At 49.5% G+C, this 23,882-nt stretch overlaps 1 protein-coding gene across 1 annotated transcript in view; it reads left to right on the top strand.

Moving 5' to 3' along the window:
• Nucleotides 1-22,608, top strand: part of NAT10 (N-acetyltransferase 10) — a 38,166-nt gene extending 15,558 nt beyond the window's left edge. The window contains exons 10-29 of the mRNA XM_006062385.4: nucleotides 796-889; nucleotides 1,027-1,125; nucleotides 3,858-3,994; nucleotides 6,458-6,582; nucleotides 7,014-7,164; nucleotides 7,445-7,541; nucleotides 8,423-8,539; nucleotides 9,407-9,508; nucleotides 9,604-9,678; nucleotides 10,240-10,356; nucleotides 11,189-11,322; nucleotides 11,490-11,538; nucleotides 14,332-14,428; nucleotides 14,514-14,624; nucleotides 15,539-15,711; nucleotides 16,226-16,345; nucleotides 16,656-16,754; nucleotides 17,119-17,192; nucleotides 18,138-18,221; nucleotides 21,805-22,608. Of these exons, the coding sequence (XP_006062447.3) occupies nucleotides 796-889; nucleotides 1,027-1,125; nucleotides 3,858-3,994; nucleotides 6,458-6,582; nucleotides 7,014-7,164; nucleotides 7,445-7,541; nucleotides 8,423-8,539; nucleotides 9,407-9,508; nucleotides 9,604-9,678; nucleotides 10,240-10,356; nucleotides 11,189-11,322; nucleotides 11,490-11,538; nucleotides 14,332-14,428; nucleotides 14,514-14,624; nucleotides 15,539-15,711; nucleotides 16,226-16,345; nucleotides 16,656-16,754; nucleotides 17,119-17,192; nucleotides 18,138-18,221; nucleotides 21,805-21,916 (2,167 nt within the window). The 3' untranslated portion in view covers nucleotides 21,917-22,608. The remainder of the gene's footprint in view (nucleotides 1-795; nucleotides 890-1,026; nucleotides 1,126-3,857; nucleotides 3,995-6,457; nucleotides 6,583-7,013; nucleotides 7,165-7,444; nucleotides 7,542-8,422; nucleotides 8,540-9,406; nucleotides 9,509-9,603; nucleotides 9,679-10,239; nucleotides 10,357-11,188; nucleotides 11,323-11,489; nucleotides 11,539-14,331; nucleotides 14,429-14,513; nucleotides 14,625-15,538; nucleotides 15,712-16,225; nucleotides 16,346-16,655; nucleotides 16,755-17,118; nucleotides 17,193-18,137; nucleotides 18,222-21,804) is intronic.
• Nucleotides 22,609-23,882: the final 1,274 nt, after the last annotated feature.

The following is a 23,882-nucleotide window of genomic DNA, read 5'->3' as shown; positions in this document are numbered from 1 at the left end:
CTTCGCCTGCTCACGACGGAGCACTTTGGCTTCATGATTTGAAAACCTGTCAGCATAGCTAGTGATGAGAGTGAAGCCCCCTCTGGGCCAGGGGTGCAGGGCTGGGGAGCTGGTGCCGTCTCTGACACTCTTGTTCAGTCGCTCAGTTGTGTCTGACTCACTAAGTTGTATGCGACCTCATGCACTGCAGCACACCAGGCTCCTCTGTCCTCCCCTGTCTCCTGGAGTTTGCTCAAATTCATGTCCATTGAGTCGGTGATTCTCTCTAACCATCTCATCCTCTACCACCCTCTTTTCCTTTCGCCTTCAATCTTGCCCAACATCAGGGTCTTTTCCAGTGAGTCGGCTCTTCGCATCAGGTGGCCAAAATATTGGAGCTTCAGCATCAGTCCTTCTCATGCGTATTCAGGGTTGATTTCCTTTAGGACTGATGGGTTGGATCTCCTTGCAGTCTAGGGCTGTCTCGGGAATCTTTCCCAGGACCACAGTTTGAAAGCATTGTGCCCTCAGCAGTGTGCTTTCATGGATGCTGGTAGCTAATTGCTGGGGTGTGCTCCCTTCAAATTGGCAACTTGTTTTCATTAGTTTGGGAGCAAAAATACCCTCAGGTCTGCAGTTGTTTTACTTTTCCTCCTCAAAATGTGTGTCCTGATTTTTTTATCTCCCACCACTGTCTCTTGTTATCACCTGTGTAACAGGGGCAAACAAAAATATTTTCTTTTTTTTAAATTCTCTTAACATTTCTTCAATTTCCTAATTACTTAAAAGCAAAAAAATCCTCCTTTTGTTCAACAGGTACTCCAATATCTTTGTTACCTCCCCGAGCCCGGATAACCTCCACACTCTGTTTGAATTTGTGTTTAAAGGATTTGATGCTCTGCAGTATCAGGTAGGAAGTTAGGATAAGAGATTATTTTGATTCCATGCTGAGTATAAATCCAGGTGAAGTCTGTAGAATGCAAACTTATTTTTGTTTCGAAAGCTTGTTTCTGATGTTTGGTATTGGTTTGGCTTTTTCCCCGTCAGGAGCATCTGGATTACGAGATCATTCAGTCTCTCAATCCTGAATTTAACAAAGCAGTGATTAGAGTGAACGTGTTCCGGGAACACCGGCAGACCATTCAGGTGAGGCGTGTTCCAAATCCTGCCACGTGGGGCCAGTGTGCTGCTGTGTATAAATGTTCTAAGATGTCTCTATTATAGCTGTTTTATGTGATGTGTAATTACGTATCTTTTAGACAGTGTTGTTGCTTTACAGTAAACCTGTTCCATATTTTCAGCCTCTTCTAAAGAAAAACATTCAAGCGAACTAACAAATGTATGTAAGCCAGATTGAAAAGTTGTAGTTTTGTCCCTTGAAAACTGAGTATGCTAATCAACTAAGAGAAATGGAATCATTTTCTCTGACGTCATTTCTAATTCTGCTTAGTTACAGCAGGTTTTGAAACCATGCATCTATAGCTAGAACAATAACCTTACCGTTTGAAAGAAGAAAAGGTCTTTGTGAGATGTACTCGGAATCTTTGTGGTTTAGTCAGTGGCCTACTTTCCTTTTTAAACAGTGTTTCCCCGAAAGCTCTATAAATCTCCTGTGCTTTGTAAGCCTGAATGGTCTGTACTTGTCCAAAGGCTACAATTTTGTTAAATCATGACAGGCTTGCAGAAGGGATGGGGCCCTATGGGCTCCTAATGGAGTAGGTCTATTGAGAATTTTTTGGAGCTGGGCTGGGGTGGGAAGCGGGCCAGGTAAATGTGGCAGGTTACACCCTTGACCTTTGTGTATATGTCTGTCAAGTAGGTATACCTTTCATCAAAGATCTAGGCTATAAGTAATGTTAAGTGCTCATGCCTTTTTCCTCAAGGACTGTAATTTTTTTTCTTGCTGAGTCTCTAGACTGTTCTTTCTGTAATTTCTTCCTACTTTGGTCTGGTTCTCTCAGCTTCAAGGAGGAAAGGCCAGTGTTGGGGTAGGGGTGAGGGGCAGGCTGCAGGCCGTGAGAATACAGAGATCTGTTGAAACTTAAGAGAAATACACAAACCAGAGAAGGGAAGCCTTGCCCTGAAATGCCTGGCTCAGCCCTCGCTGCTCCTGGGGTCTGTCTTCAGAGACCCTCTCATATTACCAGAGTCATTTTGTCTCTAGGCTAGAGTTGAAGTGTAGAAGAGGTGACCTGATTTTATGAGGCTACATTTATGTTCCTTTGAGGCCTCCTCTTGTTGGAAATTGAGATATAGAAGAATATTAGGTTTAAAGTCAGCTCCGCCTCTCCAGGGTCTGCTGCTTTTATGAGGTGCTTGTTTAGTTCTTCTCTGTAAAAATCCAAGACATGGGGCCCCATTGAGGGCATGTATCCTACTGTTGGAAATGAGAGGGGTCTCTGCCTCTTTGATCCCTCAACTTCTTGCAAAACAGTTACAAAATCTTATTTGTAATGAAATAGTTCAGACTACAGAAAAGCACAGAGACCGATGTAACACAATACTGAGGTGCCCAGCACTCAAGCCTAAGAAATGCTGGTATTTTGCTGCTTGCTGTGTTTGTTTCATATCTTAAAAGCCATTTATATTTGTGTTTTAAAGATCTAAAACCTCAGTGTGGAAGTCCCTCTTGTACCCTTCCCCATCCGTTCCCTTTTTTCGCTCCCCTTAGATAACTCTGCTCTGAGATTGTGTATCTCCTTTCAATTCATGTGTTTATATTTTCCTACGTAATTATGTATCCATAAATGGTAGCATACCGTATAGGCATACTTTTTCAGCATGCCTTTTTTCACTCAACACTTGTTTTTGGGTTTGTCCAGATTGAAGCTTGAGATCTGATTCATTTTTAAGCACTGTGTGAGTACATTAGAGTTTATATGTGTCTAGAATTGGAATTGTTGGGTTTTGGAATATGCATAGCTTTCCATCTTTCTCGGATTTTGCCAAATTCTCCTTTCAAGTGTTTGTGCGGGATTACCTTCACCCCAGCACTTTCCTGAGTTCTTGTTTCCCCATGTCCTCACAAACATTGGTGTTTTACTACTAATTAAATTTTGCCCGCATGCATAGGAAATAGGATCTCCTTGTCTTCAGCATTGTGCTAATTACTAGTGAGGTTGAATACTGTTGTTAATGTTAATTGGCTCTTCAGGTTTCCTCCCCTGTAAAATACCTCTTCGTGGTCTTTTGCAAACTTGAAAGAAGCAGGAACCCCTGAAGGGACTGAAGAGGTTGTTGATGCGCGTAAGGGAGCCAAGTTCATGGCGAGTTTGTGACAGGCTAGTAACACAAGTGTGTGAGCACTAAGAAGACCATGGGTTTTAGAAGTGCCCCCACCAGTGCGGGGAGAACTGGGCTTAACAGAGACGGTGTCACAGCAGGGCACACAGTGCGCAGCGTGCCGGAGATGCTTGGAACCTGAAGTCTTCCTCTTCAGCCATCGCTGGGGCCAAGCTTGCCTCTGGCCCACAGGTCAGAGTGCGGCTGGGGGAAGCATGAGAAAGAGGGGAGAGAAAGGAAGTGGGGGCATCACCTGTCACTCGCCAGGTCCTAGGCAGAGCATTGGTGCAGATTTACTTAATTTTACCTAATTTACCTAATTTTTTTCTCAAGCAGCCATCAGTATTTCCTCCATTTTCTGGAGAGGAATCTGAGGCTCTGAGAAGAAGGGCCGCACAGTCAGTGGTTGAACTGTTAGGCCCCAGGCATCTGACTCTAAGCTGTCCCTGCTTTGTCCTACCAGGGAAGGAAGAATGAGAGAAAGAAGACAGAGGACGGGGGAGAGCGGAAAGAGAGGGCCTTTATGGTGACTCACCAGCGACTGCAGCCATGGTATCGGCGGCCAAGCTAACAATGTACATTTTTCCTTCCCGCAGTACATACATCCTGCAGATGCTGTGAAACTGGGCCAGGCTGAGCTCGTTGTGATTGATGAAGCTGCTGCCATCCCCCTTCCCCTGGTGAAGAGTCTTCTGGGCCCCTACCTTGTTTTCATGGCATCCACCATCAATGGGTGAGCACCGGGGCAGGAGCCGTTGCCCCCTTTACAGGGTGTTGCCAGTTAGGTGGGATTTAGTGAACGTGACCTGGGCCTGGGTGGATAGGGCTGATACCTAAAGTTTGAGTCTTTGGGCCCGCTTCACTCTCTCATCGGCCTTCTCTTTTACCCCTTCATAGTAAACTATAGCTCCCTCTGGTGTGAGCTATAGCCCACCAGAACAGGCAACACCAGACTGAGGAATTTCATTACCCAGTTGATGAATGTCTCCTGTCTAGGTCTGACCAGGTTCTAGGGAGCACATGGATGGCAATACCAATGTCTTGGGCTTCCCAGGTGGCGCTAGTGGTAAGAACCCGCCTGCCAGTGCAGGAGACATAAGAGACTTAGGTTCGATCCCTGGGTTGGGAAGATTCCCTGGAGGAGGGCATGGGCAACCCACTCTAGTATTTTCGCCTGGAGAATCCCATGGACAGCGGAGCCTGGTGGGCTGCAGTCCATAGGGGCACAAAGAGTCGGACATGACCCGAGTGACTTAGCACACACACGCACCACTGTCTTATCCCCTAGAATTATGTGAAAATGTAGTATTAAAGTAACTGTGTAATTATCATAAGAAAGCAGACTCAGGAGCTTTTTCAAAATTTTGAAATATTTAGTTGTTTGCTATGGGAAAGGGAGAAGGGGAAGGTAAGCAAAAAGAAATCCAGTGATCTGACTCTCTAGAGATAGCTTGTTAGAATTTTGGTGTACATTTATTTTACTTTTTCATTTTGAATAAGAACATAAGCATAGTTTCCATAATGTTTTGCGTTTGCTTTTTCATGTAAAAATATACTGGGAATTCTTTGGTGGTTCAGTGGTTAGGAATCTGAACTTCCTCTGCTGGTGGCCTGGGTTTGATCCCTGGTCAAGGAGCCAAGATCCCACAAACTACACAGTGTGGCCAGAAAAAAAAAAAAGAATATACTGTGAAATCGTCCCAGGTCAACGTGTACTTGCCTTCATTGTTGATTTCTATATGGAGGTCACATTTTGAAGAAATGATTCTATATTTTAGATTTATTATTTGACTGCTTTACTTACACTGAAAATAGTTAAATAAGATGGATTTTACTTTTTCTGGTAACATCTTTATTGAGATATTATTCACACTATACAATTTACTCATTTAAAGTGTGAAATTCAGTGATTTTTAGTATATTCATAGAGTTGTGCAGCCATCACGACAATTTAGAACATTTTCATTTTCCCGGAAAGAAACCCCATACCCTTTAATTATCATCCTCCAATTCCTTCCTTTTCCTCAGTTCTAGGGAATCACTAATCAACTTCCTATATGTATGGATTTGCCTAGTGTGAACTCTTGATATAAGTGGAATCTTTGAATATGTGGTCTTTTGTGATTCTAACTATAATGTTTGCAAGGTTCTTTCATGTAGCTTATATCAGTACTTCATTCCTTTTCTTGGCCAAGCAACATTCCGGTGTGTGTTTATGTACATCTTGTTTTTCCATTCGTCTGTTGATCATTTATTTCTCTCTTGGCTAGTACAGTGCTGCTGCGAACATTCACATGCAGGTTTTGTGTAGACACGTTTTCTGTTCTCTTGAGGGTATACCTAGAAGTCAAACTAGTGGGTCAAATGGTAACTTTCTAACTGAAGAACTGCCAGCTTGTTTTCCAAAGCAACAGTACCATTTTACATTCCCACCAGTAGTGTGTAAGGGTTCCATATCTTTGCTAGTATTTGTATGACCTTTTTGACTGTAGCCGTCCTAGTGAGCATGAATGGTGGCTCGTGTGACCTTCCTTTGCGTGCCCCTGTTAGTTGGCTGATGTGGGGCGTCCTGTCATGTGCTTTTTGGCCACAGTGTATCTTCTTTGGAGAAGTATCTATTCAGGTCCTCTGTTCATTTTTCTAATTCAAAATTAGAAAAATTTTCTAGTTTATGTCCTCTTTCAAGGGAAAGTAGTCATGAAAAAAATTACTTAGATGGTGGCTTTGTTTAATCTTGATTTTTCCAAACTGGAAATGCTCTCTGTTCATCTTTCAAGCATGCAACTTCTCATTAATCGACCATTCATCTTTGTTCCAGTTCCATTATACTACAGGCTTTGGTCATGTCATCTTTTTGGTCTTTGTCTTTTAGTTCGTAGTACAGCCCTGTGAGTTGTGTACACTAGTCCCCTTTTGAGGAGGAGGCTGAGAGAGGTTCAGTTCCTGGCCCAGGGGTACTAAATGGACATGCCAGGACTTGAGCCCAGGCCTAGATGGCTCAGAGCTGAGCCACCATGCAGCCCAGCTTCCTTTGGGTGTGCACATGCCCTGCTGGAAGTTCAGAGGTGAAGGGCTGTTCTCAGCAAGCAGGAGTCTGGGGTTTCATCAGGTTGAGGACAGAGAACTACTTTCTCAGTCCCCTCCTGGAGAGGTGATTTGGCAGCTCGAGCCTAACTGCCTTTGCTTTTTCTCCTAGCTACGAGGGCACTGGCCGGTCCCTGTCCCTCAAGCTAATTCAGCAGCTCCGCCAACAGAGTGCCCAGAGCCAGGTCAGCACCACCGCTGAGAACAAGACCACGGCGACGGCCAGGCTGGCATCAGGTACCCCCGGAGCTCTGGATGGGCCTGCGTTGCACAGCAAGTCACGTCACACTTTTCCTGGATCCTTCCCCTCATGACATTATGGGTGATAGCAGACCTTCTGACGATCAGGCAGAGAGGCTGAGTCCCCAAGAGATGACGTTGCTTTTCTCTGAGGAACAGCAAACTAGTGAGCAGACGGGAGGCTGACCTGGGCTTCTGGTGACTGGATTCCTGTTTGTCACCATCTTGGGGCATTGGTTGCCTTGACGTAGTGAGACCTTTGGGGATTGGTGTCCAGACGAGTTGAACATCCACCGGAACAATTTAAAACCACTCAGTTTAAATTCTTGAGCCATATTTATGTGGGTACCACATGACAGAGATAAAGTAGAACATTTGCCTTGATCTCCTGGACAAAACGTATTTAGTCTTGTGTGTGTTTTGAACAGTGCGAACCCTGCATGAGGTTTCCCTGCAGGAGTCGATCCGATACGCCCCTGGGGACGCCGTGGAGAAGTGGCTGAACGACTTGCTGTGCCTGGATTGCCTCAACATCACTCGGATCGTCTCCGGCTGCCCCTTGCCTGAAGCGTGTGAGCTGTATCCTCCTGGGTTCCATTCGTCCTGTGAAAGGGAGAGATGATGGGAGAGTTAAACTGAAGGTTCTGGCCCTTTGCCTCATAGGCTGCTGCTCTGGGAAGAGGAGAAGGTGGAATGTTCTTGATTTTCCTTCTCTTCCTTCCCTGCTATGTTTCTGCTTAGAACCAGGGCCTCCTCTTCCCAGACTGAGGGAACCCACGTATCCAGGTTGTCCTTGGAAGTAGCGTGTCTTGTTTGGGGCTCTCTTTGATATGTTTTGGTTGCTTAACCTCAAATCCAGCTACTATGTTAATAGAGATACCCTCTTTTGCTACCATAAGGCCTCCGAGGTTTTCCTCCAACGGCTTATGGCTCTCTACGTGGCTTCTCATTACAAGGTAACTGAAACCAGCCCTCAAGTGGACTTCAGCAGTGAATTCCAGCTCTTGGCAGTGCCTTTTTACTTGACTTTTTTCATCTTGTGTTACCCAGTGGCTCAGGTGACCATTCCACTGGGACTAGAATGTCCTGATGTTGGCAGGGGCCGGGGGTTCTACTTCAGGGTTGCATTTCCTATTGTTCAGGCTTGTCTTTTGCTCCAGCTTTGTATACGGAGCATGGGATTTCTGCATGTAGCTCCGTGTGTGGTGGCTGGAGAGGGTGGTAAGTGTTGCCCATTTTAAAAGGGGTACTTATATTTCTTGCCACTTGGCTGAATGGATGGGCTGAGATGACATAGCATTTGTAATCTGGGGGGTGCTCTGTGACCTGAGACCAGCCTTACACCCCCCCGGCTATTTTCAGGGATCAGTGAGTGAGAATTTAGAAAATTTGGAAGTCTTAAAAACTAAAAAGATAACATTGGAAGGGACACTTTGTGTGTGTCTAGGTAGCATTTTTATGAATAATAGCCTTTAATAGAAGGCTGAAGGATTGGTGTTAGAAGCCCTGAGAGGTTTTCCTAAAATAGCAGCCTCTTATCAAGAGGACCTTCACTTCCCAGCTGTGAGGTGCGTAGTGCTGACTAAGCAGTCCTCCGCCCCCGCTCTGCAGCCTCAGCGCGCGTGGTGAGGTGACTGCGAACATAGGAGGCGCGTCGCACTGAAGCCCTTATGGAGAGTGTCAGGCTGCCCAGCCGAGATGCTGGCATGTGCTTTCCTGGGCATCAGCACTTCACTCAGCTTCGGGAAGGCAGTTCTCCAGTCGTGATTCTGGAGTAGCCGCTCGAATAAGGACGGGATGAGGAGTGGTTCTCACTGACCGAGTTTGTGCTCCACAGAACTCTCCCAACGACCTTCAGATGCTTTCTGATGCCCCTGCTCACCATCTCTTCTGCCTCCTGCCTCCTGTGCCCCCCACCCAGAATGCCCTTCCAGAAGTGCTTGCCGTCATCCAGGTACAGAAGCTGAGGTGTCCTTGTGGCATCAATTTGGGAACCGCTTAGGCAGTCAAGGATTAGTGGCTCAGTAACGGGAGTGCAGAAGTAGAAGCTGTTGATTCCTGGGCTGGAGCCAAGTGACTGGGTGTATCCAGGCAGGCAGTTAGGGTGCAAAGGAAACCACCACCCTAACACACACCCAAAGCTTCACTGTTCACGGATGGCTGAAAGGCAGAACTGGCTTTGCATATTTTGACTTACAGCTCCTGAAACAGAACTTTGTTTTCCTGTCTATTTCAAAAGCAACCCATGGTACTTGTAAAATTAAAAGGCAGATTGGAAACATGTTTTTAGTGCCTGGCACGTATTTATGCATTTCTTTATTGTTTTTCTTATTCACAAACATGGGATCATAGTATTTGGCAATCTTTTTTTCCAACATGTCAAATATTCATAATTTGCATAATTTTTAAGGGTTACTGTTGTATTTCGTTATATGCACATACCGTGTTTAACTGTGTTTACCCATGCATGAGTCATTGTGAATTTGCACGGTTCTGTACAGAGCCATATGACCCTCCCGAGTCTTAATTGATGAGCTCACGTGTACACCGTGTGTGGAGACCCTCGTCTAGTGTGGTTTTGCTTTCTGGGCCAGGAGGATGTCAGTATTCTGCCTCCTTAGGTGACGGTGTCAGGATGCCCACAGGACATAGTAATGAAACTTCCCTTAGAAACAGATGAGTTGGTTACAGGGTTAAGTGTGAGCGGGAGTGGAAACAGCTGGCCTGGGCAGAGCAAGGGGAGGGCGCAGGTGAGGTTCTATGGGTGGGTGCTCTACCTGGAGCCAGCCTCTCTCTCTGCACCATCCTGCTTTCCCCACAGGTGTGCCTTGAGGGGGAGATTTCTCGCCAGTCTATCTTGAACAGCCTGTCTCGGGGCAAGAAGGCTTCAGGTGACCTGATTCCATGGACAGTGTCAGAACAGGTGAAGTGCTTTCCCTGGTGTGTCTCGGGGGGCTAAGCTGGCGATGTTGGAGTCTGTCTTTGTTGCTAAGTTACTGGCTTGTGCCTCCCTCACAGTTCCAAGACCCAGACTTCGGCGGTCTCTCAGGTGGAAGGGTGGTTCGCATTGCTGTTCACCCGGATTATCAAGGGGTAACGTGTCCTCGTGCCTTCAAACCTGGTGCTATTATTAGTTGCAGGCGTGTTGCTGGCCGCTCAATGGGCCAGGTGTACTTGGTTATTTAAATAGGAAGCTGCTCAAGGAGTAGCAGACCCAGGTGCTGTGGGTGGTTTGCCCGGGGCTGGATGGGCAGGTGGGATGGTTGTATATGGTTGCTCTTCCCTTTGTGAGGACAGAGAGCTGGGGAACCAGATCTTACTGTCATGACTGCCTGTCTTGGAAGTCTCCAGTGAGGAGTTAGCTGGAGAGTCATCAGTTTGGGGCTGGCTGAGCCGTGGATCAGAAAGCGTGGCCGGCTGGCCTCCCACTTGGGTGGCAGATGGGCGGGCTAGATGGTACAAGAGCGAGGGTCTTGCTACATGAGGTCTTGAGGGTCTCTGCTTTGACCTTGTTGGGGGGTTTCATTGGTTCTCTTTGCCAAGGGCAGGGTGACCTGGAGTAAGGCTTTCTAGAAGCGGTACGGGGTGCAGAAGTGCGTGGACACTGAGGACATCTCTGCTCCCCTCGCCCGTTTCCCTCGTGTGTGCTCACAGATGGGCTACGGCAGCCGAGCCCTGCAGCTGCTGCAGATGTACTACGAGGGCAGGTTCCCTTGTCTTGAGGAGAAGGTCCTGGAGACGTCGCAGGAGATTCACACCGTCAGCAGTGAGGTAAGCATCTTCTGGCCGGGTTCCTGGCTCCTGGCAGAGACCAGGTTTCTCTCTGGGTCTTCGGGATCATCCTCAAGAGCAGTCTCATGGTCTGGGCTACCATGGGCCACAGCAGCTGAGCTCCTCTCTGGCTTTGGAGACGCTTCTCTCTCTCCAGCTAACACTGAAACCGAGGCCCTCGGGTCAGCGTCATCAGCTTCATCTGGAGACATGTTAAGTCTATCACCGCTGAATCGAGGCTCTGGGGCAGGACCCAGTAGTCTGGGTCTTCACAAGCTCGCAGGTGATGCTGATGCACTTTTGAGCTTGAAGCCCTGGCTCTGCAGTCTCCTCCCCTCAGACTGAAGCCAGACGCAGGGAAGCTCTGTCTTTCTGGACATAACACTAGGAACTGGGGCGGCTTTTCATGCGGGTTCATTTGATTTTTCACAACGTGCCTGTTCAGGAGGTGGGGAGGGCTTGTATTTAAGGTCAGGCTCAGAGGTTTGTCACTTCCAAGACACTGCAGCCATCTGGTGGCAGACCTGCGTCGTCAGCCCATCTTGAGAACCCTGCCTCTATGTGTTCGGTGTTTCTAAACATGTGGCTGTTTCCTGAATTCTGGGTTCTGAGGAGTGTGATTCCAGGCTCGTCTAGGGGTTTGGGATTCTTGGGAATGATCACTGGGCTTAGTGGTGTGTTTCCATTTTTAAAACCATGGGAACAAACCTAGAAACCCGCCCCAGTTTTTGGTGTGTTCGTCCAGAGCCTGGTGTGGCTGGGGTGCTTGGGCATGTCGCTAACCTTCCTCCTCCTCTGCTGGGTGGGCATGCCCTCCCCCGACGTCCGCCAGGCCGTCAGCTTGTTGGAAGAAGTCGTCACTCCCCGGAAGGACCTGCCTCCCTTACTTCTCAAGCTGAACGAGAGGCCTGCTGAACACCTGGACTACCTGGGGGTGTCCTACGGCCTGACCCCTAGGCTCCTCAAGTAAGTGTCCTCTGGGCCCTGGTGTCCTGAGAACTCGCGCTCTATGGGCTGTGGCTGTCTGTCTTGGGGCAACAGCCATCGAAGATTCCCCGTGGCCCTTCCCAGCCTTGTATGCCAGCCGCTCCCAGAAGGCACACATGGCGACCTGCTGTCTCGGTCTTTTGCAGGTTCTGGAAACGAGCTGGGTTTGTTCCTGTTTATCTGCGACAGACCCCGGTGAGTGAGGCATGTGGCAAAGAAGGGGCTGGCGACAGGTGTGTCCTTGCAGAGCCCTGGCTCCTCTGGCTGCGCTCTGAGCAGGCGCCCCTGTGCTGCCAGGAGGTTGGCTCTGATGGCCCAGGGCAGCCGGCCTCACTGAGACGCCACGTGGTCACACTCATTCCTGCCCCATCTCCGCCTCACGCAGTTGAGCGGCTTTGTGTTCGACTGAGATGGCAGAGGTGCAGATGGACTTGTTCCCCTGGTTCTGGAATCCTGTCACTGGGGGCCTTCTCGAATATGTACTTTTTAAAAAAACAGGAAGGAAAGTGGTTTTAGCAGTGCTTGGGGTAAGTTGGCATCTGAAGGAGGGATGCGATTGTGTGGTCAACAGAGCCATAGAGAATAAAGTGTTAAGCTGGGAGAGCTAGTGAGTCAGGTTATTAGAAAAAATATTTAGCACCTGTGGTGAATCAGGCAGTGAGTAAGATAAGCCAGGAAAGCTTGCTTTCTGATGAGTGGAAATTGGCAGCACAAAGTGAGCAAGCAAGAAATGCTCAGGTGGCGATGGCGTGGTCAGTGGCCAGGCTTCCGGGGTGACCTTTCACACTGCAGCCTGAACGGCCAGAGTGGGCCAGCCGTGTGACAGCCCTGCCCGCAGAGAAGAGCATTTCCAAGCAGAGGGCACAGCAAATGTGAGGACCTGAGGTGGAAAGGACATGGGTGATTTGAAGGAGATACAAGGCCGGTGTGGCTGGAGGACCCTTGAAAGGATGGTGGTTCATGGTCCCTGTTCTGGTGGAGGGAGGGGTTAGAGGGAAGGTTCTGGGGCTGCCATGTGGACACTGGACCACAGTTGAGGCAGGGAGATGAGCGGATGAGAGGGGTGGCGTGGCTCAGGGGGACATAGGGGAGAGAAGGGGCCAGATGCCAGGGGTGTTTGGAAGGTGAACTGAGTAAGAGTCGAAGGGTGGAGATGTGGAAGATGAGTGAACAGAAGGCTTGAGGGTAGTGCTTTGATTTTTGGCTTGAGACACTGGGTGTTGGAAGTGCTGTTTGCTGACATAAGACTCAATGGGGAGGACCAGATTTGGAGGTGGAAGTGAGAACTGTTTTGGGGTCTAATAAGACCTCCAAGTGGACATAGGGAATAGGCAGTTGACCACAGGAATCTGGAATTTGAAGAAGAGGCTAGGCCTGGAGACAGAGATTTGAGTCATCAGTGTGTTCTTAATAGAATATACTCCTGGATAAAGGATCTTGGAGGGGGTCAGTGTCTGTTTTCTTCACAGCTGTAGCCCCAGCGCTTAACAGCGTCTGCTGTGTATAGTGTGCGTTCAGTACATACTTTTGTTCAGTGAGTAAGTTTTTAAAGCTGTTGAAAGTAGGGGCTGAGAATAAAGGTGAGTCCTTGGACGTTCCAGCATTTAGAGGAATGAGTTGGAAAATACATCAAGGTGGGGGGCTGAGGAGGAAGAGCTGTGAGATGTAGGAGAAGGGCAGGGTCTGTGGCTTAAGGAAGGGGAGTCATTGCCCTCAAGACAATGAATAAGTTGAGGACATTTGACCAGTGGACTCGGGCACTGGTGGTTGGAGTGAAGGTGGCTTCTGTGGAGGGGTTACCCTGACAGGAGAAGAGAAGGAGGGGAGGAGATAGACTGAATAGGTGGTTCCTACACGAGGCAGAGGGGCCAGAGGAATAGGTTGCTGGAGGGAGATTGGAGTTGGGGTGGGCTCGTCAGCCGGGAGATTCCAAACATGCTCGTCGGCTGCAGACGGTGGTCCTGCAGAGCTCATGCAGACACAGGTGAGGGGGCTGATGACAGGACTGCAAGCCCGGAAGAGGCCGGAGGGCAGGAGAGGGGCCAGCGCATCCCCCACAATTGGAGGGCAGTGAAGAGTGTGGGCACAGAGGGCGTAGGGCGGCTGGTGGAGGTCGTGCCAGGAGGGTGATGTTTTCTTGATTGCTCTGTTTGGCCGGAGAGGGGAGGCCAGCAGCTCAGAGGGAGTGTGGGAGGTGTGGTTTTGGAGAGCTCAAGGTCAGTATCCAAGGGAGATGCTCATTTGAGAGTTCAGAGCTGGACTGGTGAGGAACACGGGGTATGGCTGCTTCCACGGGGCAGGGGCGGCTGTGGAGGGGCTGGGTCCTCATCAGCAAGGCTGGTCGAGGCTGGGGTGTGCCTTGGCCGTCGACTGCAGGGAGCACACAGGAGCCAGCGAGTCCAGCACAGTCCGCAGTGCGTGCCTGTGTTCTGGTGCCGTGCCCTGCTTGCTTGTGACTTGGTGGTGGCGTTTTGTTACTTGAATGCCCTTCAGTTGAAATCTGTTAGATATTTTTATGGTGTTGGGCTGTGTGGTTGTTGTGTAGTAAAAAATCTTAAAACCTGTGGCCACTGTTTTAGAACCTAGAGGAGCCTGCCCCGTAAACCTGTTGCCAGCATGAGAGCCCTCGCCGTGCTGTTTGCTGGCCATGGAGTCTTTGCTGTGAGCGCCCAAAACATGTTGACTGGGTCATGTGGTGTTTAAGCTGTAATGCCTCTCGGCTCATAGTCTGACCTGCTGTGAGCCAGGGGCTCACAGCAGAAGGCATGCTCTGAAGGTTTGAGCAGCTTTGCTCCATCGCGGGGGCCACCAGGACAGAGTAGCCTCTGGAAGCTGTCATGTAGGCAGTGGGCCCTGCGAGAATGAGGGCGAAGCCGCCCCTCCCTCTGGGGAGGAAGCAAGGGTCCGTAGAGCGTACTTATCCATGCGCGTTGACAGGGGCTTCATAAAAGGGGGCCTTGGTGCCAGTCAGGGATCTGTGTTCCCCAGAATGACCTGACCGGAGAACACTCGTGCATCATGCTGAAGACACTGATGGACGAGGAGGAGGCAGACCAGGGCGCCTGGCTCTCCGCCTTTTGGAAAGGTGAGTGGGGAGTGGACACAGGGAGCAGCCAGGTGACGGGCCCCGGGCTCTGCAGACCTCTGACTCCATCTGGTTGGACCCACAGATTTCCGAAGGCGGTTCCTAGCCCTGCTGTCTTACCAGTTCAGCACCTTCTCTCCTCCCCTGGCTTTGAACATCCTTCAGAACAGAAACATTGGGAAACCTGTGCAGCCGGGTGAGCTGGCCGGGCGGCTGGAGGGGCTTGGTCGTGCGGAACGTATGGGAGGCGGGCGTGTGGTCCAGGACGCAGGCTAGACTAGGCTTGGAGAGACCAGCTGCAGGCCTGTATCCCCCGCCGCCACCTCCACTTAGCAGTCCTTGCCCCATCCCAGGGCATCTGTCATGCGCTGTGCCTGTCATCCCCACGACAGGACTAGAGGCACGTGTGACTTGGCTTCAGAGACATATGTAAGGCCTGCAGCTAGTCAGTTCTGGAACCTGTTCTAAATTCCATGAGCTAGGGCAACTAGCTCGATTCTGAGGCTCCATTTCCTCATTCATGAAATTGTAATAAGAATCTGCTGCCAACCTTCTGTAGCCAACACACAGAAGTGCTTTGGGCACACAGATTCTGTTTGAATACTTAAAATATAAAAAAGGTGTAAAGGATCATTAGTGCTAACAGCTGTGGGGATTTTTCCCCCTGTTGGTTGTTATGTGAATGTGTGTCTCTTTTGGAATCAATTATATTTGGGTGGAAAAATCTATTTCTGGAGCTGGGGGTGGGAGCCTGTGTGCTGCCTGCGAAGCTGGGTCCTGAAGAGAAGTGACTAAGTGGGGAAAATGCTGGGGTCCTCTAACCCCAGGGCACTGATGCTCAGAGTCCCATGCCAACACGAGGGTCACACACCACCCACCCCCGTCACACAGCCTGGACTGCCTCCCCTCTGCATGAGGAGGTCAGGGCTGCCTGAGGCGGGGTGTTGTATGGGTGGGCAGGCACTTGCGGGTGGTCCTCCCCTGCTCTGGCTGAAGACTAGTAGAGAAACAGCTGCTGGGTGCCACCCGGGGACCCTTGTGCGTTCCGTGTGGGAATTCCGGCAAGGGTGTCAGGCTGCCCTGACCTGTCTGGCTCTGTTGCATGTCCAGCCCTACGCCGGGAGGAGCTGGAAGCACTCTTCCTCCCCTACGATCTGAAGAGGCTGGAGATGTATTCACGGAACATGGTTGACTATCACCTCATCATGGACATGATCCCAGCCATTTCCCGGCTGTATTTCCTGAACCAGCTGGGGGACCTGGCCCTGTCTGCGGCCCAGTCGGTAGGTTACCCGCTGCTCGTGTGCTGGCTTTGTGGAGCAGTTTATATGCTGGGAGTTGATCGGCTGCTATGACATAACTTTGGGCATTTAGTTCTTCGTGGTTCTGATAGCATTTACGTCTTCATGGTTCTGATGAGGGGGTAGGGGTCCCCTTTTGCAGGTAGGGGACCCTTGGGCTCTCCAGTCAAGCCGTGCACCCAGAAAAACAGTTAGTAGAAGAGCTGCTGTCTGAATCCACATTCTTCTACCCCACCATCTGCCTCGATTCTTTCTCTGCTTATCAGAGGTCCAGGAGCACCCTGTATAGTCACACAGCTATGAAGCGGCTGTTTGCCGGGATAAGAAGTTAGTCTGGGGATTTCAGGAGGAAGGCGTGCTTCCTGGTAGATGAGCGGGAAGATTTCCTAGTGCCAGTCGACGTTTTGACCAAGGGAGAGTAACTCTGGTTCTCGGTGCCATTTTAACGGATAAAAGCCTGTTCTGGCAGCCACTCCAACAGATTTCCTGTCCCCAGGCTCTTCTCTTGGGGATTGGCCTGCAGCACAAGTCTGTGGACCAGCTGGAAAAGGAGATCGAGCTGCCCTCGGGCCAATTGATGGGACTTTTCAACCGGATCATCCGCAAGGTTGTGAAGGTAACCTCAGCCAAGGGCAGGGTTTTGGCCCATTTTCTGCCCAAAGATGCAGAAATGTTAACATTTGGTTCTGATTGCCTCGGATCTTCTCTCTCTCACACACACGCAGAAATGGGGGGCTTCAGCTGTAATATTCTCTCCCAGAGGCACCCCTGATTGGAGTGTACCTTGTCTCCACTCTGTTTTCCTGCTCCCCCACGAGTGCATGGACTCCTAAACCACGCGGAGTGTGTGCTAAATGGTTTAGTAACTAGTGGCTGGGTCTCGGCTGCTCCTTCATCTTCTGCTTCTCGGCCTTGGTCTTTTGTAGCTGTTTAATGAAGTGCAGGAGAAGGCCATCGAGGAGCAGATGGTGGCAGTGAAGGATGTGGTTATGGAGCCCACGATGAAGACGCTGAGCGACGACCTGGTACAAACACCGAACCTCCTCTCTCTGCCCTGGAGGAAGAGCCCTCGGCACTGGCCCGGCTCAGGGGCGCTGGGGTCCTAGGGGTGTGAGGAGCGCAGTCCTCAAGTTTCCCTGCCTTTGTATGTGCTCCCCGCCCTGGACAAGGCCTCCCGCTGAGTGTGTGTGAGAGCCGGCAGTCAGGCCACTTCTGTTGCGATACTTGTTTGTCCTTTTAGATTTTTCAGAAGGCACGTTTTAACGTTCGTGTACACTTCAGTAAGAGCTTCCTCGGCAGGGGTGGGAAGTGGTGCACGTGGTGAAGGAGAGGTGTGACGGTGTTCCTCCCCCTCACCTCTGATTATCCCCTGCCTGACTCTGACCACAGGATGAAGCGGCCAAGGAGTTTCAGGAGAAACACAGGAAAGAAGTGGGGAAGCTGAAGGACATGGACCTCTCTCAGTAAGGCCCCTCGGCTGCTTGCGGGAAGCACAGAGACTCTGCTCCTTTCTTCTGATTCACATCCTGGGTGCCCCGGAAGTTGTGTTTCATGGGATTGTTCTTAGAAGCACTAATAGCTAAAAACCTCCGCATTCACTATTTGCATAATTTTGAAAGATTTGTTTTCCCCATATCTGCTCTGCCACTTTGTAAGTCACGACTTGCAAATGGTGTTGTGTCCCAGGCCCCTTAGGGGAGGGGGCTGCTGATCCATAAGCACCCACTTTCAGTGGCTACTTTTTAATACTTGGCTTTTGATGTGAATTTGAAGAAAGGGTTCTATGGCCAACATTCCAACAAAACTCCCTTGTTCTCCAGCCTTCTATGCCCTGGAAGTTACAGCTCTTTTTGAGCTTCAGCTACAATGGTGGTGTCTGCCCCATAGATTGTGAATAATGCTCCAGAATTGGGTAGCCTCTGAGCCTTTTTGACCCTTAGTCCTGTTGCTGGGTCATTAGGGATGGTGGTTGGACATCAAATGGAGGCAGCCTGGAGGTCCGAGAGCAGGGTATTGAGCTTTGCCCTTGGCTTTGCAGCATCAGACCCTTGACTTGCCAGGACTGCTAGATCCCAGAGGTGGGGGGGGCAAGGCGCAGTCCAGGGGCTTGTGGGCTGTGGAGGTGGGGGCGAGCAGGGAGATGGTGGGGGTGATAGGAGGCTTCTCCTGGTTGGTTGCTGAGTCAGCTAGAAGTCGGGTGGCTGCCTTCCGTGCCCATGACCCCTGCTGGCCCTGCTTGCTCCGGTGACGTTCCCGTCCCCTGCTCTCTGATGTACAGACGCTGGCATATCTCAGCCTGGCTTTCATGGCAGGACATGTGTGATGAGAACGTCACCACCCTCTTACTTTCTTTTAAGCTGTCTTTTCTTCCTTTGAGCAGGCTTTGATATTTCCTTTTACTTTTTTAGATATGTAATCCGTGGGGATGATGAAGAATGGAATGAAGTTTTGAACAAAGCTGGGCAGAATGCATCAATCGTCAGCCTGAAAAGGTGAGGGCCCGGCATCCACCAGGCAGGGGAGGCCTTCTGGCCTTCTCTCTGCTTCCCTAGTAGCTTTCACTTGGGAAAGGAGGCTGGAGCAGGTGCTTTGAGGAGTCACTGTTCTCTCCTTTGAGGGTTGCTCCTTTTGTATCGTATGTCCTACTGATCAGTTGGAGGCTTGGATCTCTGCGTCCCTCATGTTCCTAGACAGTCAGGGAGCTGGGCTTGAACAGCCCTGGAGTTGCTGCTGACTGAGCACTTCCTGGGGGCTTTAATGCTGCTTTCCCTTCATGCTCAGGACAGCAGAGGTGGCTTTGTTCTTACATCACTGCTTTTCTTGTATTGAAGTGTAATTGACTTGCAGCATTGCTGTGCCGCAGTGAAATGACTCGGTTATACACACATGTACTTTTCATGTTCTTTTCCGTTCTGGCTCGTCACAGGTTGTCGACTGTAGTTCCCTGTGCTGTATAGTGGGACCTTACTTATCCATTCTGTATGAACCAGTTCGCACCTGCTAATCCCAGGCTCCCACGCCATCCCTCTCCTGCCTCCCTCCCCCTTGGCAACCGCAAGTCTGTTCTGTTTCTGTGACTGTCTCAGAGAGAGGTTCATTTGCGTCACATTTTAGATTCCAGATATCAGTGATGTCATATGGTATTTGTCATTCTTCTGACTTATTTCACTTAGTATGATAATCTCTGGTTGCATCCATGTTGCTGCAAATGGCATTATTCCATTCTCTCTGCGGCTGAGTTACTTCATTGTGGATGCGTACCGCATCTTCTCTACCCACTCATCTCTCAGTGGGCATGTAGCTGCTTCCAGATCTCGGCTGTTGTGAGTAGTGCTGCTGTACACATAGAGGTGCATATACGCTTTTGAATTGTAGTTTTATCTAGCTATATACCCAGGAGTGGGATTGCTGCATCATTTGGTAATTTTTAATTTGCCGAGGAACCTCCATGCTGGTTTCCGTTGTTGTTCAGTCTGTCTCTCTGCGACCCCATGGACTGCAGCACTCGAGCCTTCCCTGTCTTTCGTCATCTGGTGGAGTTTGCTCAGATTCATGTCCATTGAGTCTGTGATGCCATCCAATCATCTCATCCTGTTTTCCATATTGATTGCACTAACTCACATTCCCACCAACAGTGTAGGAGGGTTCTCTCTCCACATTCGCTCTGGCATTTGTTAATTGTAGACTTTTTAATGATGCCCTTCTGACCAGCATGAGGTAGTACCTCTGTGCTTTTGACTCGCGTTTCTCGAATACTTGGCGGTGTTGGGCATACTTTCGTGTGTCTGTTGGCCATTTGTACTTCGTCTTTGGAGAAGGGTCTCTAGGTCTTCTGCCCATTTTTTGTTTTGTTTTGGTTTTTTTAAATTGAGCTATATGAACTGTTTGTATATTTTGGAAATGGAAATTAAACCCTGGTTGATTGCATCATTTGCAAATTTTTCTCCTATTCTGTAGGTTTCTTTTTGTTTATGGTTTCCTTTGCTGTGTGAAAGCTTGTAAGTGCGATTAGATCCCATTTATTTATTTTTGTTTTTATTTCTATTTGGGAGACTAACCTATGAAAACATTGGTATGATATTTGTCACAATGTTTTGCCCATGTTCTCTTCTAGGAGTTTTATGCTTATATCAGTGCTTTAAAGATGAAGTAATAACCAAGGCTCTCTGGTGTTAAGTGGCCTCCCAAGAAGCATATAACTAGTAAGAGATAAAGCCAGAATCAGGACCAGGTCTTTCCACTGCAAAGCCCGTAGTTTTACCTGCTGTACTCTCCTTCCTCTAAGCCAGTGGTTCTCAACGTTTTGCGTTGTAGACCCCAAATGGCTTTTGTGCATGTTGGTTGTATCAATATTTCCCACTTTAGAAATGAAATACTGAGAAGTTTAAAAAAAAGTTTTCTCATTCAAAATTAACAGTCATGGACTCATTATGGGTTTAAAATTTTTTTTTTAAATAATCTTTTCATAAGAATTTCAGTGAGAAGAGTGGGAATGTTTTACATTTATGTTTTTCCAAATCTCTTTAATATTTGGGAAACTAGAAAGCAGCTGGATTCTCTAGTCTGCTTCTGCCTTCAATCTGCTGTGCTATCATACGGCTGGTAGCCTCTGCACGTTATGTATTAGGATTGTCTTGAAAATAGTTTTGACTTTGGGGCCCACCTGGAGGGATCTTGGGGAGCTCCAGGACTCCCTGGACTGCTTTTTGATAAACCTTTGCCCCAGCTACTTCTCTGCGGAGCCATGTGTCTGAGGATGGAGTAGTTCCGTGGGCCAGAACCTTCACTGGAGTTTCCCTGGGGAGCATGTGAGGCCTCCCCTGCCCTGGGCCTCTGGAGGTGAGGCTTCCAGGCTTGGCTTGGGGGTTCGTGGAGAGGGTGCGTTGTTGGCATTGCCATCAACAGGGTCCGCTGAAGAGTTTATTTGGAAAGAGGACATCTTGTGACTCTAGGAGCCATAGACCCCCCCAAATCAGGATATCCTCTTCTGCCATCTCCATGAATCACTGTGCTGCCTGGAAGCTTCCACCGTCAGTGCTGGCCTCGTTTTCCTGATGGTCTCTGTTGTGGCACAAAAGCCCACTGTCGGTGCGTCCTAATTTCTGGCTTGGATGAAAAAGCAGACGTGGCCCAGGGCTGATGGTGGCTGCCGCCTCGACTGTGGTGGCTTTGGAGTGAGGCTGGCTGAGCACGCGGTGTCTGACAGCCTAGTCCCGTGCTCCGCCTCTCCTGCCTCTGGGTCGGCTGTCACTGCCTGGAAGAGCCTTCCGCATTACTATCCAGCCTGTGCGGCTGTTCGTGCATCCACGGTTCAGTGTTGACGTCAAAGCTTGTGCTTTTGGAGGTGAAAACGCTGACTGTCATTATGTATGCATCTGAGGCATCTTTTCTTTGTTTTATTAGCAGTCATTTCATTCAGGTGATGTTAATGGTCTCCGGACAGAATTGTTCACCCTCTTCTTCTAAGGAGGTGTTTGTTTCCAGGGCAGAATGAGACTGGAGAGAAATTTGTAACCTGTAACCTGTCAGGAAGGTGGCCGTTTCTAGCCATTCTCTTGTTAATCTGTCAGCGAGGACCAGTAGCCAGCTGAAGTGTGTCCCTATGCCTTTGGGTTTTCTTCTCACGTAGGAGAGGTTAACAGCACATCAAGAAGAACTGTATGGCTTTTCTGGGAATTTCATGCTCTGTATTATATTGGGGACTGTCCTCACGGTCACTGGGATAATATGGCTGGTTTCCAGGGTAATCCTCAGTGGTAATTGATGGGAATGAATTTTTCTTGTGATGCCTTGGATTTTTCTTAAGTTTTAGGAGGGGAAATTTCAGGAGTTCAGGTGTAGGTTTTTTCCCCTCCACAGACTAGGCCTGGTCAGGGCGGGAACTGGGTTGGTGCGTTGTGTCCTCAGCCCCCAGCACAGCGCCCCGTAGGCCTGCAGAGAACACGTCTGTGTAACTGCACATTCTTACATCAAGTTTCAGATGACGGAAACCCTTTTTCAGACAAAGCAGAGCAATCTGAAAGAGGTAACAGATCCAGCCTGTTTTTCTTTCGACTCTTGTTTTTTCTTTTCTAGTGACAAGAAAAGGAAGCCGGAGGCCAAACAAGAACCCAAACAGAACAAAAAGTTGAAGAAAAACAGAGATATGAAGAACAAAAAAGATATGAAACTGAAGCGGAAGAAATAGTGGAGAGACACTTGGGCGTCGGCGGCTGACTCGTAAGGAAATACCCTGACTTGCGGGACTGAGTGGCAGCTGACTGGACTATTAAAAGCAACAGGATCCCCAGGAAACCCAGGAGCTGGCCAGGAATTCAGTCTGTGGGCTGAACATGGCTTAAGGCAGAGTCGCTTCCGAGGGGGTCTGCTTAGAGCTCGACGGTTGGCACACCGTCCGTGCCGTCTCTCTTCCCCCCAGTCCAGGCCTGCCTTTCCCATGCGTTCATATTTCGCTTTGGGCCCAGCTTTCTCCATTCCTTCCTGCACGTGTTGAAGCCGTGCTGGCTCTCGTCTCTTCTCAAGCATCAAGTACACGGCTGTCTGGAGACCCCAGAGGCGGTGGGGGGAGCATCAAGGCCTGTCGTCATGAACTTGCCCAGGCTCCCTGAAGCCTGGAGTCCCAGGAGCTCTAGTCCAGCCGTATGGCCGTGTCAGCCACGTTTAAGCACCGGGACCCACACTGCCATGTTCCGACCCTTTCCTCCCCCAGCAGTGACCCAGAAAAGCTTGACTTCTCAACTTAGGGAACGATATGATATCTGAGTCCTGGAAACCTGTTATTTCATCCATTTGGGGAAAAAATGTTGGGAAAGACCCTTTTGCTAGCATGGATGAGGGGAGATAGAGAATCTATTTTTAATAAATAACATCCTAGAAAGACCAGCGGCCTGTGTGCTCGTCAACTGCACCTAGATGGGAGTTGACTTTGCCCGTTTCTTCTGGTGGATCTTGGCTGCAGGTGCACTTGGGAGGGTGCTGGCATCGAGGCTCAGGGTGGCTGGGGCTTACCAAGCTGGGAGCCTGTGGGAGAATTGGCCGCGCTGACCCGTGCTTCCTGTGGTCATTCCGTAGGGCTTGGTGCGGCACCTGGAAGCCAGCCAGAGGGGCCTCTCTTCATCGCTAGCTCCTGTCAGGTCATTTGGTTCCCTCGTTTCTTGTGGACAGGAGTGCGGTGGCTTCATGTGTACTTTGGAATGTTTGGTATCTATTTTCCAGTCCTAAATCCGATACCATTGTTACTGAAACCTGGACCCTACCATCCTTGACCAGGGATCGAACCCGGGCCCTCGGCAGTGGAAGCTTGGAGTCCTAACCACTGGAGCACCATGGAACTCCCCCTCTGCTGATTCTGTACAGTCGTTCCCTATTCATGTCACCAAGTGCAGGGAGAGTTCAGAGTGGAAGTTGGCTCCGACGTGCTCTGGTTCTGATCTACCTTTCTCCTCGCCTCTGCGTGTGAGTTGCTGGTCATCTTTCCGAGTTCCCTGAGTCAAATTTCAGCTTCTGTATTTTTTATTTTTATCTAAAAAATTCCTGCGGTGGCCTTGGTTACTGTTCCTCCTTGGTTTTTCATAGACTTTAAAAGGACTGTCTTCTGTGAATCCAAATAGATCCTTTCCTCAGCCCTGGTAGATTATCTGGTTCCTAGAAGTCTAGTCTGTGGACAGGGAAGGAAGAGAGGAGCTTCTGGAGCAAAGAGGATTAAATGTGCAGCTCCCAGGACAGATGGCCACAGGGAGGAGAGCAGATTCTGACCGCCTGTGCCTGGGACCACCATGCCCTCTCCCTACAGGAAAGTTCAATGAGATGAAAAAATTTTTTGATCCATTTTTCTCAGGTGAGTGCCTGAGCCTGCCTTTTAGAGAGGATTTTTTAAAAACTTAATTTCTTTGGCTGTGCTGGGTCCTTGCAGTGAGTGCTTTCCTCTAGTTGTACAAGGGCTGCTCATTGCAGTGGCGTCTCTCGTTGCGGAGCTCAGGCTCGAGGCGTGTGAGCTTTTAGTCTCCCGGGCTCGAGAAGAGCAGATTCAGTAGTTGTGATGCATGGGCTTAGTTGTTTCGCAGCATGTGGGATCTTCCCAGATCAGAGATTGAACCCACGTCTTCTGTGTTGGTGGGTGGATTCTTTACCATGGAGCCACAAGGGAAGCCCAT

This window comes from Bubalus bubalis, chromosome 16 (genome assembly GCF_019923935.1).
Source record: "Bubalus bubalis isolate 160015118507 breed Murrah chromosome 16, NDDB_SH_1, whole genome shotgun sequence".
Classification (NCBI taxonomy): domain Eukaryota; kingdom Metazoa; phylum Chordata; class Mammalia; order Artiodactyla; family Bovidae; genus Bubalus; species Bubalus bubalis.
Note: the sequence above shows the minus strand (reverse complement) of the source record. Positions and strands in the feature narration are given on the sequence as shown.